Here is a 14,175-nt window from a genome sequence, read left to right on the forward strand (position 1 = left end):
TCTCACTAGCATGTGAGACAGGCCTAAGTAAGTACGAAAGCAGTATATCCTATTAATATCGTTTTGATGTGTCATGTGGCCCTTTTCAGATGACTCCATACGTAGCAATTGAACTTTGGTAGGTGGATGGCTGGTGGTCTTGAGTTAGGGCCAAGATGGGAATAAACTCTCAAGTACTGGAAGCCCATCGGGGTCGGCTCTGCTGACCTCCGTTATTCTAGACTGAGGAATTGTTCTTCAGAGATTCTCTAGGACTCCCCACTGGACTTGATTTGTGACATAGAGGAGAGAGATTTGGGAAAGGTTCCAACACAGCACTGATAGTCAACCAACAGTAGCACCTTGGAGCAAGTGAAGGCAGAAGATGTGAACAAAATTAAGCTCAGAGTCTTCTGAGAATATAGGGCGGGCAGATGAAAACGGTCCGCATGGATCCTCAAGGGAATCAGGCATTTCTTCAAGCTGCCATCAGCGTTTCTTCTTTTCTGGAGTGCAGGGTTTCCTCCTCTTTGTGTGCGACCAGTGTTCCATCTGTCTCCAGAGACGGGGATGTTTTCCAAATTATAGATATCCCCCTGCCTTCCTGCAAAAGAGTGACAGTGTGAGGTTTTTAAAACTGCATTAAGAACCATGCATTTACTTTATATTTTCAGGATTCTGTATTTTCAATTTTTGGTTCATCTATAATTGTGTCTTCTCTTTCCTACATTTTCCTTCATCTTCCCCTCTACATTTATGTTAAACAATGAATGCTCTATACATTTGCAGGTATATACTCTTCTGGAATTTGGTACCCAAGAAGAGAATTCAATTTTAAGGGGAGAGGTTCTGAAATAATCACTACCCCTTGTTTTGAAAATTTAAGTTTTCATATAATAGCATTTGTACAAGCTGGCCCACCTCTAGAGAAACACGTGATAAGTATCTAGCAGATGTCATGATGTCATTACTGCAAAGTACTCCCCTTAAAAACCCTTCCATTTTCACTTCCTCTGGATTCACTGCTTTAATGGAAGAGCCCGCCAGGGTGACACATACACTTTGCTTGTCAAAGTGTGGTCTGTGAGGCCCTGCCAGATGGTCTCCTTCAGAATAAACGCTTTCAATATGATAATATTTATATTTGTGTTTCTGGCATGAATTAATAATTTTCTCATGATATTTAATAAGAAACAGATTATTTCACTTCCAGCTCATAAAACCCCATACCTTTCTTTCCATTATGTCTGACGAGGGTTATTTTTTTCCTGTTGGTGAGTTGGCAGCAGGCATGGGGGGGAATCACTGAGTTGTAGCTCTTTTAGCCCAGCTGAGTGGTGTGCATCCCGGAAGGGTTGGAGACCCACTGCTCTCCACAAAGGTGGGGTTTGCAACGCATCAGAAAATGACAGTCAGGGTAGCGTGAGACCAGGGCTCCGACATAAACAATCACGTTTAAGCTTCAGGATTTACCCCTGAGGTCTAATCTTCTGGAATTTGGTGACTGAGCCTGTCCTCTCTGGCCATATATATCACGTGGTTTTTTTTTTTTTTAGTTGGGCTGCACTGCATGTGGGATCTCAGTTCCCCGACCAGGATCAAACCTGTGCCCCCTGCAGTGGAAGCGCGGAGTCTTAACCACTGGACCATCAGGGAAGTCCCCCCAACATGTCGCTTAAGAGACCTATCATATTCCTTTCTAAGCCTTCATCTTTTCACACTGGAATCCTTATTATTTGATCATTCTGGCCACAGTAGTGGGGGGTGGCTTTCCATCCCTTGACCATTTTTCTTTTTTTGCAATTCTCCAGACTCTTGTATTTAGGAGAAGTACCACTAAATTTCACCCATGCAGCCCTTTTCCTGCAGATGTCTTTGACTGACAGAAACTGGTCCAGGCAGATAGCAAGAGCAGGGATGGTGTGAAGACAGAGCACATGCACTTCACAGGATGAATTATACCAAAAATGATGAGGAAAATTGGTTTGAAGCACGGCTGGGATTGTAAGGTCAGCAGCTTTCTCTTCTCTTCAAAGGACTGTGAAGTAGGGATGGGGACAGGTTAGATCTCCCTGAGAGGGAAGGGATGGTTTGACATCTTTGGGCAAGTACGAGGCATGCATGATTTTTTTTTCTTTCACTACCAAACTTCATACAAGAGTAGACTTTTCTCCTTGTCACCAGCTGCTCACCATCAATTCATTCTTTAACCTGTTGGAATTTGGTTTCTACCCCCAACCTGTCACTGACACTGCATCCTGAAAGATCACCAAGGACCAGCACATCGGTAAAGTCTGTGCAATTCAACCTCGGCCTCCTCAACCTTCTGTGGAATTGCACATGTGGCCCTCTTCCCGCGGCTCCTTCTAAGTGCTATGCTTGGCCGTGACTTCTCTGATCGTTGTTGCTTGGTCTCCTGTGTGGCCTCCTCCCCCTGTAAAGTTGGCGTCTCCCTGGGTTCTGTCTTTGGTGCCTTTGTTGTTGTTGCTCTTGCTGCTATCGTGTAGTCACCCTCGCCGCTGGCTCCAGATACCACCATTGTGTCTACAAGTCTGATCATGAACTTTCTTCCGATCTCTAGAATACCTTCTTCACAGGCTTTTCTACCTGAGAATGTCCTGTTCAGAGAGGAGATTATTGTGAGACACCTCGCAAGGATGCCGAGGACCTGCGCCAGGATGTGAAGAGGGGAAATACAGGAGAGATTCATACAAGTCTTGGCAGATAAAATGAACAGGAATTTGATGGATTCGCGGTCCAAAGCAAGGGAGGAAGAGAAAGGAAGAGGAGAGACAGAAGGAGGCAAAGCTGACCCCAAGTTTTGGAGCTCGAGTAACTTGGAGGGTGGGTGTGCCCTTATTGGTCTAAAGAACACATGGTTAAGGGGCAGATTTAAGGGAGAACATGGTGGCTTCAGTTCAGGATATTTGAACCTACCACATCTCTCTGGTTCATTTTTGTCTCTCGAGTCCTCCTTTTGCAGCGCTGCTAGAATTATCTTCCTAAAACACAGGTCAGATCCTGCCATTCTCCTCCTCAAAATGTTTTCTTAGCTCTTATTAACTAGAGAGTCGTTTAGATGTTCAGGCTCCTTAACAAGGGATTCGAAGCCCTGCACAAGCTGGCTTTGTTTGGTTTCATTATAATCTTCTAGCACAACAGAACCCACCATGCAGTTTCTCACCTTCTTGCTTTTCCTCAAGCTGTTCTCTCAATCTGGAATGCCTTCCCCACTTTTCCCGCCTCTGAGAATCCTACTCAGCCTTCAGATTGCAGTTGGCATGCTCCGTCCCCCACAAAGCCTCCTGTCACCCTGGTTGGAAGTAGTCACTCTTTATTCAATATTTCTATAGCAATTTATGAGTACTTTTTCCTGGTATTATAATGCATTTGTTCAAACGTGCATTTCTTCTATGGGTTGGTAGATGTCTTAAAGCTAGGGAATGTATCTTACTTTATCTCTGTTTCTTACCAGCTGCCAGCACATGACTTTCCGCATATTGGTTGCTCACTTAATAATGAATGAAAAGGAGAGAAATTGGTCAAGGTTAGAGTGGAAGCGGAGTCTGGGGTTTGCGGGGAGAAGTGATTGGTCGGATGGGCTTGGGCTTGCTATAGAACATGGCAACTGGGGTGGAAACTCTGGGTTGTGGAGAACAGGTGCAGAGAATAATAATGAGGGAGGCGGTGGATTATGGGTAATGTGAGGAGCTCATATTTAAAGGCAGGATCCCGTGACACAAGATCACATGTAAACACAATTTAGCCTTCCTCACAGGCAGACACGCCAAATTGTAAAGTCCTTCATCAATGGGAAATTATTATTCTGCCCATTTAAAAAGACACATTGGCCTCTTTGCATAACCAAGATTCCTGCATATTCAGTGATTGCTGCCATGTCTATTGTCTGATGCCATAAAGAGACGGGACCTTGACCGATAGTATGGTGATGACCCATTGCTATGCCCGTTTATTTAATTGTAGAAAAGATGGGCAAGGGCATATTCTGATTAACGAGATTTCTTTGACTCTTAATTATTCTTTTCATATGTTACTCTTTCATCAACCTGTATTTATTTTCAGCAGTACAAAGGAAAAATGAAAAGTACTATCTTTTAATATTGTGAATTCCAGAATAAGAAAATTCATGGTCTTCCTTCTGGATGCTCTCACACAAATGCATATCTATAATGTTTATATCTGTACTGTGTGTGTTCTCTATGCAGTCTCTCTATGTTCTATGTAACCACGCTTAGCCAAATCTTCCATTAGTGAAAGGACTGCCAGTTGTGGGTTAGAGATGGAAAGAAACAGGTGAAATATCTGAATATTTCAATTTTCAGTCAGTTGTTTTCCATGAGGACAGATACCTCACTGTTCAGCCCCAGGTTCCCCTGGGAGATACAAGTACAAAGAAAATGCCAGGCGAATGTAACTTTTTTTTCCTCAATGAGTTCCGGCTACCAACCCCTTTGCTGGACCTGCATTCACGAGAAGTTGGGACCTAGGAGAGCCACCAGGATGCCTTTTGCTTGGGCTTGAGGTGGCCACCGAGTCTGGGGGATGGCCCCTCGCCGCTGGCCTCGTTCTGGGCTCTCACGGGGCTCTCCCAGGTCAACGAGGCTCTCTGAGGTGGGAGACAGCCCATGTCCCTGTCAAGTGATTTCCCCTTAATCAAGTCCTAGAAGGGCTCAATCTCGTTAGAGAAATCAAAAAGCAAACCCCAAAGGAGGGAGGATTCTAAAGAGACTGCGCCATACAGGTGAGAGGGCCTTTATCTGCTTCTCATATGCCACATCTTCCCTTCCGTAGCGCCAGGACCCAACACTGCCTTGTCTCTGCCCAGCTCCCAGTGGAGGAATGGAGAAGAGCTTCAAGCTAACCTAATAGGTTGGATGTGTAGCCAACGTTGGTTTAGAGGCTAAAGTGACGCCAACCTTTAAGCCAAATATGACCATTTTATAAGACACCTATTGTTCTGCGTCTCACAAACTCACCTTATGACTCCAGCCTTTGCTGTAGCCACCAGCTACGGTCAGGTGGGATTGACAGCACCTTCCCTCGGCTTCACCAAGCAGCTCTTGCTTTCTGCCCCACTGGCTTCTTGGCCAACTCTGTGGCTGTCTGTGGGGACCGACTCAGCCACTGCAAATCATGGGCAAAGCTGGAAGTGCAAGGGAGTTCACACTCTCTGTGGCTACTCTGGCCACTTCTCCCTTCTCTCCCTTGGGCTGTCAATTCTGAAATACATTTACACAGCTCCGCATGAGGTTTCCCAGACGGGTTGCATCCCAGTTGTTCACAACGATGACTAGCTCACCGATGTGCCCTGGGATTGGCTTTCCCCTCTTAACTTGCTTCACTCATCTACTTTCCCACCTTTATCTCTGGAATTTCTTTCCAAAATAAATGTCAGCGTTCAGCTTTTTAGTGGAACCCAGAAAAGAGAGAGAGAGAGAGAGGCTACAAATGCTGATTAAACCCATTGCATGGAGAATGTTCTAATAGACATTCTGTTTGAAGTGGGACATAGGGGAAAGGGGACTTGATGGTCTCTTTTTTTTTTTTTAAGATTTTTTGATGTGGACCATTTTTAGTCTTTATTGAATTTGTTACAATATTGCTTCTGTTTTATGTTTTGGTTTCTTGGCCACGAGGCATGTGAGATCTTAGCTCCTCGACCAGGGATCGAACCTGCACCCCCTGCATTGGAAAGCTAAGACTTAACCACTGCACCGCCAGGGAAGTCCCTGATGGTCCTTTGTAATACACACTGAGAAGTCTGTAGACCACTAATTAGGAATTGCAGTTAAATAAATATGAGAACACTGAAGCCAAGTGATGGCATCTCTTATCTAGAAATCTTTGAGACTGGAGAGACGTCATTCTGGAATTCAGGCTGGAGGATGCCTAGATAAATTCCTCAGGTCCTAGCCCAGTGTTTACTCTTTTAGTTTTGCTTGTCTGATGACGGGGACCGATCAGTTATTTTCCTGTGTCTCTGTAAGACACATGGAGCCTTTCTATTCAATGGAAGCACCTGGAAGCTTTGATAATGTGCTTAGAGTTCTTGGGCTGAGAGTCCGTCTCAAAAAGTGGCAAAATGAGAATAGTGTCAATATATTCTTTCATTATGTTAAAACTAAAATGTCTTTCATGACCTGTTAAAAGAAACCATTTGCTCTTCCCCAGAAAAACATCTGAAACATGGTCGGCAGGAGCTTAGCGGGCACAGCTGCACTTGAGGAGGTTGGAAGCAGGTGGTGGGAGAAGGAGGGTGCAGAGTTAGAGAGATGAAGATGGGCAGGGCAAGACCTTTCCATCCCCGCCTGGCTACCCGCAGCTCATCTCACCAGATTAAGTACCCATAGTTTGGTAACATATGTTTAAGCCACCCTCGAGATGACTACAGGCAATCCAAGCATGATGACTTGGTGTTTAATCAGAAGAGACACATTTTAGGCCTCCCAAACTCTGAAGTGGGCAAAAAAGTATTTTTAGTCATTGTTTTCTCCCTTAAGTCTGTTGTGGCTTGAAAATGTTGAGGTACCATTTTTCGCTATAACTGCCCTGCAAGGATTCTGCTTTGCGACCACTTTTGCTTCAAAGACTACTGACTTTTGCTTGTTTAGAAAGAGTAGTGGAATCTGCGTATATTAGATGTTATCTGTTAGGGCGGAAAGGGGTCTTAGAGACCATTTAGTTCAATCTTTCTTTTTATAAGGTGCTTTCGAGTCAGACTTCAAACTCAGGTGATCAAACTCCACGGGAATGTCTTTTGTGGTTGGATAACATTATCTGTAATCCAGATATTCTCACTAAATAGGGTAGAAAGCCACCTGTAGGGGAAAATAATTTAGAAGTATGAACTGAGATAGATTCTGTGTTCTAGTTCTACAGTTCTATTGAAAACTGACAACGAATTAACTATACTTACCTTAACTCCATCAAAAAAGGAATCCTAAGGGGATACAGCAATTGATTTTCCTTTTCTCCTTTGCAGCTCCTATGAACATGAGCAGAATTTACATTTTCCTCTTTTACAGATCCAGCTATCAAGAAAGAATGATGGGGCTTCCCCGGTGGCGCAGTGGTTGGGAGTCCGCCTGCCGATGCAGGGGACGCGGGTTCGTGCCCCGGTCCGGGAAGATCCCACATGCCGCGGAGCGGCTGGGCCCGTGAGCCATGGCCGCTGAGCCTGCACGTCTGGAGCCTGTCCTCCGCAGCGGGAGAAGCCACAACAGTGAGAGGCCCGCGTACCGCAAAAAAAAAAAAAATAAGAAAGAATTATGAAGGGGAGAACTCCTACCTCATAAACAAGAGGCCCTGATTGATAACCTCATATCATTCAGACCTTGGACGGGAGAAGAATGGGCCCCTAGGTCCCCAGAGCCACATTTTATTTACTCCAGGGCCTGCGTGATGGGTATTTGCTTTCGTAGTGAATTGTAATTACTTGCAAAATAAACCTCACTTTGAGTGAGATTCTTGTTTTGAGAGAGTTCTATAAGTCAAAGAGTGTTGGCTGGGGTCTCTTGAACATCTGTGGTTGACGGCTCCTTGGAATGGAGTCCGAATCCCAAGAGTATTCTCTGATCCTGCGATTTTGCTCACAGGTTCTAAGTCACCGTTGGGAAAGATTCCAGCTTTACATTCTCTGAGTGAAAAACTGATGAGATCTTGTTTATTTTGCACGAGCCCCCTGACCGTTTATGTCCCACTTCAAACAGATGAAATCACTCAGCTGCTGTCCCTTTCCGTCCCTCCCTCCCCTTTTGTATGAGCTCCTCCCCACGGACTGAAAGCACTGAGGTGACTTGATTCTGTGTTTTGGCCACTAAGGAGACGTGCCTTCCCCTGCAAGTCCTTCATGAGCCCCACGTGACCTTTGGCAAGCGAGGGTTCTAATGTGACGCCCTGACTGTGGGTATGGATGTACCGGTGCTCATCAAGCCTTGAAATTTCTCCTTGTTCCCCTGTGACCAGCACTGCGGCTCTATGAAACGGTCAAGGATGGTTTCTGGTGTCCGCCAAATGGGGCCAATCAGCCGTAGAGACGTTATAGAAAACATGGCCTTGAGTCTTCGCTTACAGTCTTATTTATTTAACAAGACAGTAGGAAAAGTATATATGATCTGGTATTAGATTCAAACAGGGGCCGCATAACTGCCTTGGAGTCCACATGCAGCGCTCTCTGGGTAAGTGAAGGAGGCGGATGAGGTCTGTCTTCTCATGGATGGCTCCCATCCCAGCCACTCCTCAACGCCACTGGAAGCCCATTAACAGGGGAAACAATTGCCAAACTGATGATTATTTTCTTTCTACTTCTGGCTTTTTTCCCCCAAAGGGAAAATGTGAGGTAGGTGTGGAATCTAAGGGAAAAGAATACGTACACAAGATGAGATGCCATGCCTGCTGTAGTGCTAGCAAAAAGCCAAGAAGTCTGACTCACTTTAATATTTTCAATAAATACCAGCCATCCCCAAACAAAGTGAGTATTTGAATCGAGTGAGAGAACTTGATTCAATCACTTAAACACAGTTACTGGATGAACAAATGAAGGGGAGAATAGTGTCTGATAAGTGACTGGCCATTTTCAAAGTGGGTTCTCCTACATTATCTCATTTTATAAAAAGCAAATTTGATCTTTGTGAATGTTAGAGTGAAGCAGTTCATAATTTCTTCCAACAAGCCAAAGACGTTATACTTAGAAGCATGCAAATTGTGAACCAGGCAACGTATTCTCTTTTGCTCCTTTGTATGTTTCACCGGCCATCAAGGATTCATGGGGAAGTTCTCTAAGGGACAGAACTTTAAAATGGATTTAAAAAAAAGTTGTTTCAATGTATCAGTGTGCTTTCTCACTCTCTCTCTCTCTCTCTCTCTTTTGGGCTGAGTTTCTTTCTCTGGTACCTTCCTTTGAATGGGGAACTCTTACTTGCATTTGGATAGATTATTATTTAGCTTGCAAAGCATATCATTTTCCCCCTCATTACAGTCTCACAGTTGCCAGACTTCATTAAGACAAATGGAATTACTCATCTGTTTTCCCCCCGCTATGGCTATGGGGTCAATAAAATGCTGTTAAGCAGGAGAGGGTAAGGCTGGTGAACACTTTTAAATGTCACTAAGTATTTTCAGGAAGGAGCCGGCCTGCAGCTGTACTGATTGATGGATTTGCTCTCGATCCTAATGGCCATGAGTGATTTACATAATACCAGTTTGCATGAGAACCATGGTTGTTCAAAACTTGCATTTTGCAATAGTTATAACTAGTAGTGGACACTTCCTGAACGTATCTAAAATACACTGAAATGTGAAAATCAGAACAAAGCCAGACAAAACCGTGAGATTAACAAGTAGCCAAGGATGGCACCCAAGAAAGAAAAAGAAACAAGAGTATAGCCAACCTTTTTTTTTTTAATTAGAGTATATTATACTTCCAAACTGGATACACTAGAAATTGGCAATGCAACATAAGATGCAAAGGAATATACCAGTTACTGTCAAAATGACCCTGTACAGCCTTGTAATGCAAAAAGCTTTATACAATACAAATTTTCAGTAATGTACATAAACCTTGACAGTATGATCATCTGAACGTAATATGAGGAGTTAAAAAAAGGAGAGAAGAAAGTGCTGAGAACTCTAACTGCATTACTATATGGAAAAATAAGCTAGCTTTCATTGAAGAATGCATAGTGAAAACAGAATTGAAGTTAGTTGGCAGGTGACTATCTCAAAGACATTAGTGTTCTACACGGAAAGGATATCTATGGAATACATCCTTCCCTGAGTATCAAACTGCAAACCAAATTCAGGGGTACATATTACTTCGGTGGAGTCTGAAAAATGCTGTAGATTTTTCTTTATTAATAACAATAATAATAATATAAAAAGTCAAACAAACTCCAAACACACCTTTTCTCACTCAGAAAACTTTTATAATTTACCAGAAAGATTGATGACTCTTTCCAAAGTGCTAAAAAAGTTGCCCAATTACATTAAGCATGACTAAGTCATTCAAATACAAGTTCAGTGGCAAGCATCTGAGCGGCAATTGTCTCCTTCCGACACCCTTCTTGATCTTGAAAGTTTCACCCTAGGACCTCGTATTGCACAAGTGGCATGCTGTAAAATCCGCAGTTTTAATTGTCAGGGCCACCCTTCAGGTTTTTAACCTGCTGGTGCTCGCGTGGGATTCGCCCTCCTGCCAGCCTCTGTGGGATCACCATGGCCCTCTTTCCTGTCATCACTGAACTTGTAATTGTGAAAGCACATGATTAGCCAGGTGGCACATTCTCCATCGTATGGGAAAAAGGACGTGACTTTAAAAAAACCAATCCACCCATAAGCCCGGTATTCTTGGAGTGTATCGTCCATAACTGTCTATAGTGTCTTTTACTGAGACATTGATTACGGCAACGTTGAATGACGTTTCAAACGTGGCCAAGAACAGATGTCTCTGCTGGAAGATGACCCAGGGTACGGGAGCTTCCTGCCCTAGCTGGCTCAGCCTCCCTGCCCCTGGAGACATCTCCTTAGTGTAAACAGGTTGCCAGGGCTGGATGACTGGCAAGGGAAGTGTAGCACACCTGCTAGGTCTGGGGGAGGAAGGGTGGGTATAAGGGAGGACCATGGTGTGGACAGAAGACTTCTGGACTCCTTCCTGTAGAACGGTACCAATTTCAAGGGGAGCTTTCAGTGAAGCAAACTGACTAGAGGAAGAAAATTAGGGATGCTTTTATTTTCCCCCGGTGGAATAGATGAAAAAAAAAAAAATCCCAACCCTAGGATAACACATGATGGAAAAACAGCAACGCAGTAAGAAAGCATTCCTCCTGTACACCAGTTCTTCAATAGATAAATAATATATAAACTTTTATATTCCAAACTTCTCATTATTATACAAAGCACATTTCTTCCTGCTCTTCAGCCTGTTTCATACTGGAAATTCTGTTGTCTTAAAAAATACAAGCCATTAACATGTTTAGCCAAAGATGCTTTTCCTTTTCTTCTTTTTAAATCACCCATTACTTTTTAAGAATAGCAAAGGGCTGTACAACCAATCCATATCTGCTTCTTGCCGCGATAAAGTGCTGCACATAAGTTGCCATTTTAATGACCACAAAATAAGAGCTTTAAATAAGTATAAAGTTAGCTTCCTAGCAGGTTATATCTACCAGGTGTTAACAAAATGGAATACAGAATTATTAATAACATGGAGAATACCGCTATAGCCTGACGATCTGCAAACACAATGGAAACGTCTCAGGGGCATAAACTGAACGGTAGGACAAAACAGCACCTTTTTGTTGGGTCATTATATGTCAAAGAGGTTATGACAAAAGTTTCAAACATACAGTCTACTCTTTCCATAAAAAAGGTACATTTTCTTCCTTTTATTTTACTTTTCTTTTTTGCAGATGAGAAACAAAAACTAGTGCAAGACCAAAAGCACTGTGCAAAACTGCCATTTCTTTTTTAGTCTGAGCATTTATACCCAGAATTTATCCAAACCCCTTTTAATCTCCTTGGCTGGATTTATCAACCATAAAAATTTTCACTCATACAGTTTTTCTTTTCCTGCAAACAAATGGTAACCACTGACTTAATACATCACATACATATATATATATATAATCTGCCCTTAAAAAAATGATGCACTGTGTGTGTGTACCATACACACTGCATACGTATGGACACACACACAAAACACACTTAAGTTTTGTGATGTCGGCTGCAGTGCTGCAAGCTATTTCTCCCAGATGGGGCTCTCAACGGCTCGCATCTTCATAACCAGAGATGCGCGCACAAGGTCTCCAGGACTCTGTCGGAAATCTCAGGCAGCACTGAGATGTCTACCATTCCTTCGTCGCCTTAGCACCAGGCCCTACCACTCTGTAGCCACAAGATAGAGAGGGAAAGGTAATGAAGGAGCTCGGGGTGCGACTGTAGTGGATGAACCACCCAGGAGGGCCAAGAACGTTCATCCCCGTGAAAGAAGCCGGTACGAAGGATGTGCAAATGTTACGGCACACGACACACGGCTGTCTCTTTCCAAATCCACAAACGCCCACACGCCCCATTCACCCAACAGAAAACAAAATGCACCGGTACAGAAGCTTACAAGTGCTGATTGCTATTAAGGACACTCTCTTTAGGGTTTAACAAGACGAATTTCCTTTCAAAGTACGGAGAAGGGCTGAGGGTGGGAGTGTGTGGCTGGGGAGGCATGCCTCTGAAGGTAGACGGATGCAGTAGGTCACCTCTCTGAAGATTGGATAAAGCAGCTTTCAGGTCAATGCAATAGGTATACACACAGAGCCAATTCTCTATTCCTCACTAAAGATATACAGTACACGTGGTCAGACCCGGGCGGGTCTGTAGGTTTTGCAGCAACGTACACCTGCTGGGGTTGTGTTTAAGTTTTGTGAGTTTTGTGTTTTTGTCTCTGTCTCTTGGTTTTTGGTACAGAGCCCGGCTGCCCTCAGACAGTCTCCGCTCTCTCTCTCAGTCCGAGATAGGCGAGGAAGGAGTGTTTGGGGGACGGGATGCTGGGCGGCGCAGTCTGAGGTCGGGGAGGGTGGAATGTGAGATCCAACTGGTTCTTGGGGTATAACATCGTCAAGGGAATGAGATGGGCGAAATCCGAGTTCCGGTACTTGTCAAAGCGCAAAGGGGAGCCATTCAAGGGCAAGGCCTTGAGTGCCAGGTTGGGCTCGGAGCCGCCGCCACCACCGCCGCCGCCACCGCCACCGCCGCCGTGGGCGGCCGACAGGGCCACGGTCTGCAGAGCCTGCGAGGCGGACATGACCGACAGGGGAGACAGGAGGTGGCGGGCGCTCCCGACCACGAGGAGCGGGGCCCCGGGGCCGGCGGCTTCCTTGGGGGCCGGAGCCGGGCCCTTCTTGTCCTCCTCGGGGCTGTCCGCGCTCTGGTGCTTCTTGACGTGGCGGCTGAAGACGAAGGGGTGAGTGGTCTTGAACAGGCACTCTTCGCAGCTGAAGGTCTGGCGCGGGGCGTGCTTCAGCTTCTTGTGCAGGTTGAGATTGTCCTTGCGTTTGCAGCTGTAGCTGCACTGGTCACAGTGGAAGGGCCGCTCCCCGGTGTGCACGCGCACGTGCTCGATGAGCTTGTTGGCGGTCTTGGACAGGTAGCCGCACTGGTCGCACTTGTAGTGGTTGCCGAGGCGATGCTCGCGGGTGTGCGTCTCCAGCTCCAGCTGGTTGGCCTTCACCGTCTGGCAGATCCGGCACTTGTACTCCATCTTGTAGTGGGTCTTGAGGTGGCACTCCATGGCGGCGGGGCGGTTGGTGGAATAAATGCAGAATGGGCACCTGTAGGCGGGGGGTGGGGGGGAAAGCAAGGACAGGGGAGGGTCAGCCACGCGGGCTCGGCGGCCGCCCGGCTGCTCCCCGCCTCACCAGCCTGCCCTCGGCCGCCCTCCCAGCTCCGAGGCCCGGCCTGCCCCCTGCCCAGCCCGGCCCTGCCGCCTCCTGCGGGGGCGACGAGGACCCTCTTCTGGAGCCGTCCCTCGGCCTGCTCGGGGTCTCCTGGCTGCGCCCGCGGACGCCGGCCCCCAGGAAGGGGAGCAGAGCCAGTGCGGGAGGGGGCGCCCGGCTAAGCTGTTCTCCCCTCCGTCCTCCCCGCCCGGCCCCTCGGAGCCCTCCCCGGCCCCCCCCCAGTGGCCTCGGCCGAGGGCTAACCCTCACGACCTCCCCTCGAGATGGGAGCAACACAGAGAATCGACTTTTCATGCACCACACCAAGCACACGCAGAAAGGCTAAGAGTTTTGAAGAACAGCTTATAGGGGGAGAGCTACCTCCAGCAAACAGAAAGTCGTAGGGGTCAGAATCGTGCTGATGAAAGGGTGGTTAGGACGAGAAGGCCTGGGTGTGTGTGTGGGAGTGTGTGTGTGTAGATGCAGAGACCTGTGCTCCTAAAACCTGCCTCCTACAGCCCTGGGGTCTCCATCAGGGAAGGCAGGGGAGGACCAGGGGTGGGCTCGGCAGAAGGAAGCCCACCCACCAGCCCGGTTAGGAATGGGGGATGGCGGGAGGGAGGCGACTGCTATCTGGCGCTCGAAGACATTATTAATGCATTATTAATGATTAATGTTATTACATCATGGAAATAATCATCATCCAAAGGGATCATAAACTCTCAGCGGGCAGGACCGTATCCCCCTTTTC

At 46.2% G+C, this 14,175-nt stretch overlaps 1 protein-coding gene across 3 annotated transcripts in view; it reads right to left on the reverse strand.

Moving 5' to 3' along the window:
* Positions 1–10,707: 10,707 nt before the first annotated feature.
* ZNF827 (zinc finger protein 827) overlaps positions 10,708–14,175 on the reverse strand; it is a 178,952-nt gene continuing 175,484 nt past the window's right edge. The window contains exon 14 of one of the 3 annotated variants that reach the window (XM_033402764.2): positions 10,708–13,319. In XM_033402764.2, the coding sequence (XP_033258655.1) occupies positions 12,470–13,319 (850 nt within the window). In that variant the 3' untranslated portion in view covers positions 10,708–12,469. The remainder of the gene's footprint in view (positions 13,320–14,175) is intronic. The other 2 variants (XM_004263610.4, XM_049708814.1) reach the window with 2 other exon arrangements.

The sequence above is a fragment of the Orcinus orca genome, chromosome 4 (assembly GCF_937001465.1).
Source record: "Orcinus orca chromosome 4, mOrcOrc1.1, whole genome shotgun sequence".
Classification (NCBI taxonomy): Eukaryota; Metazoa; Chordata; class Mammalia; order Artiodactyla; family Delphinidae; genus Orcinus; species Orcinus orca.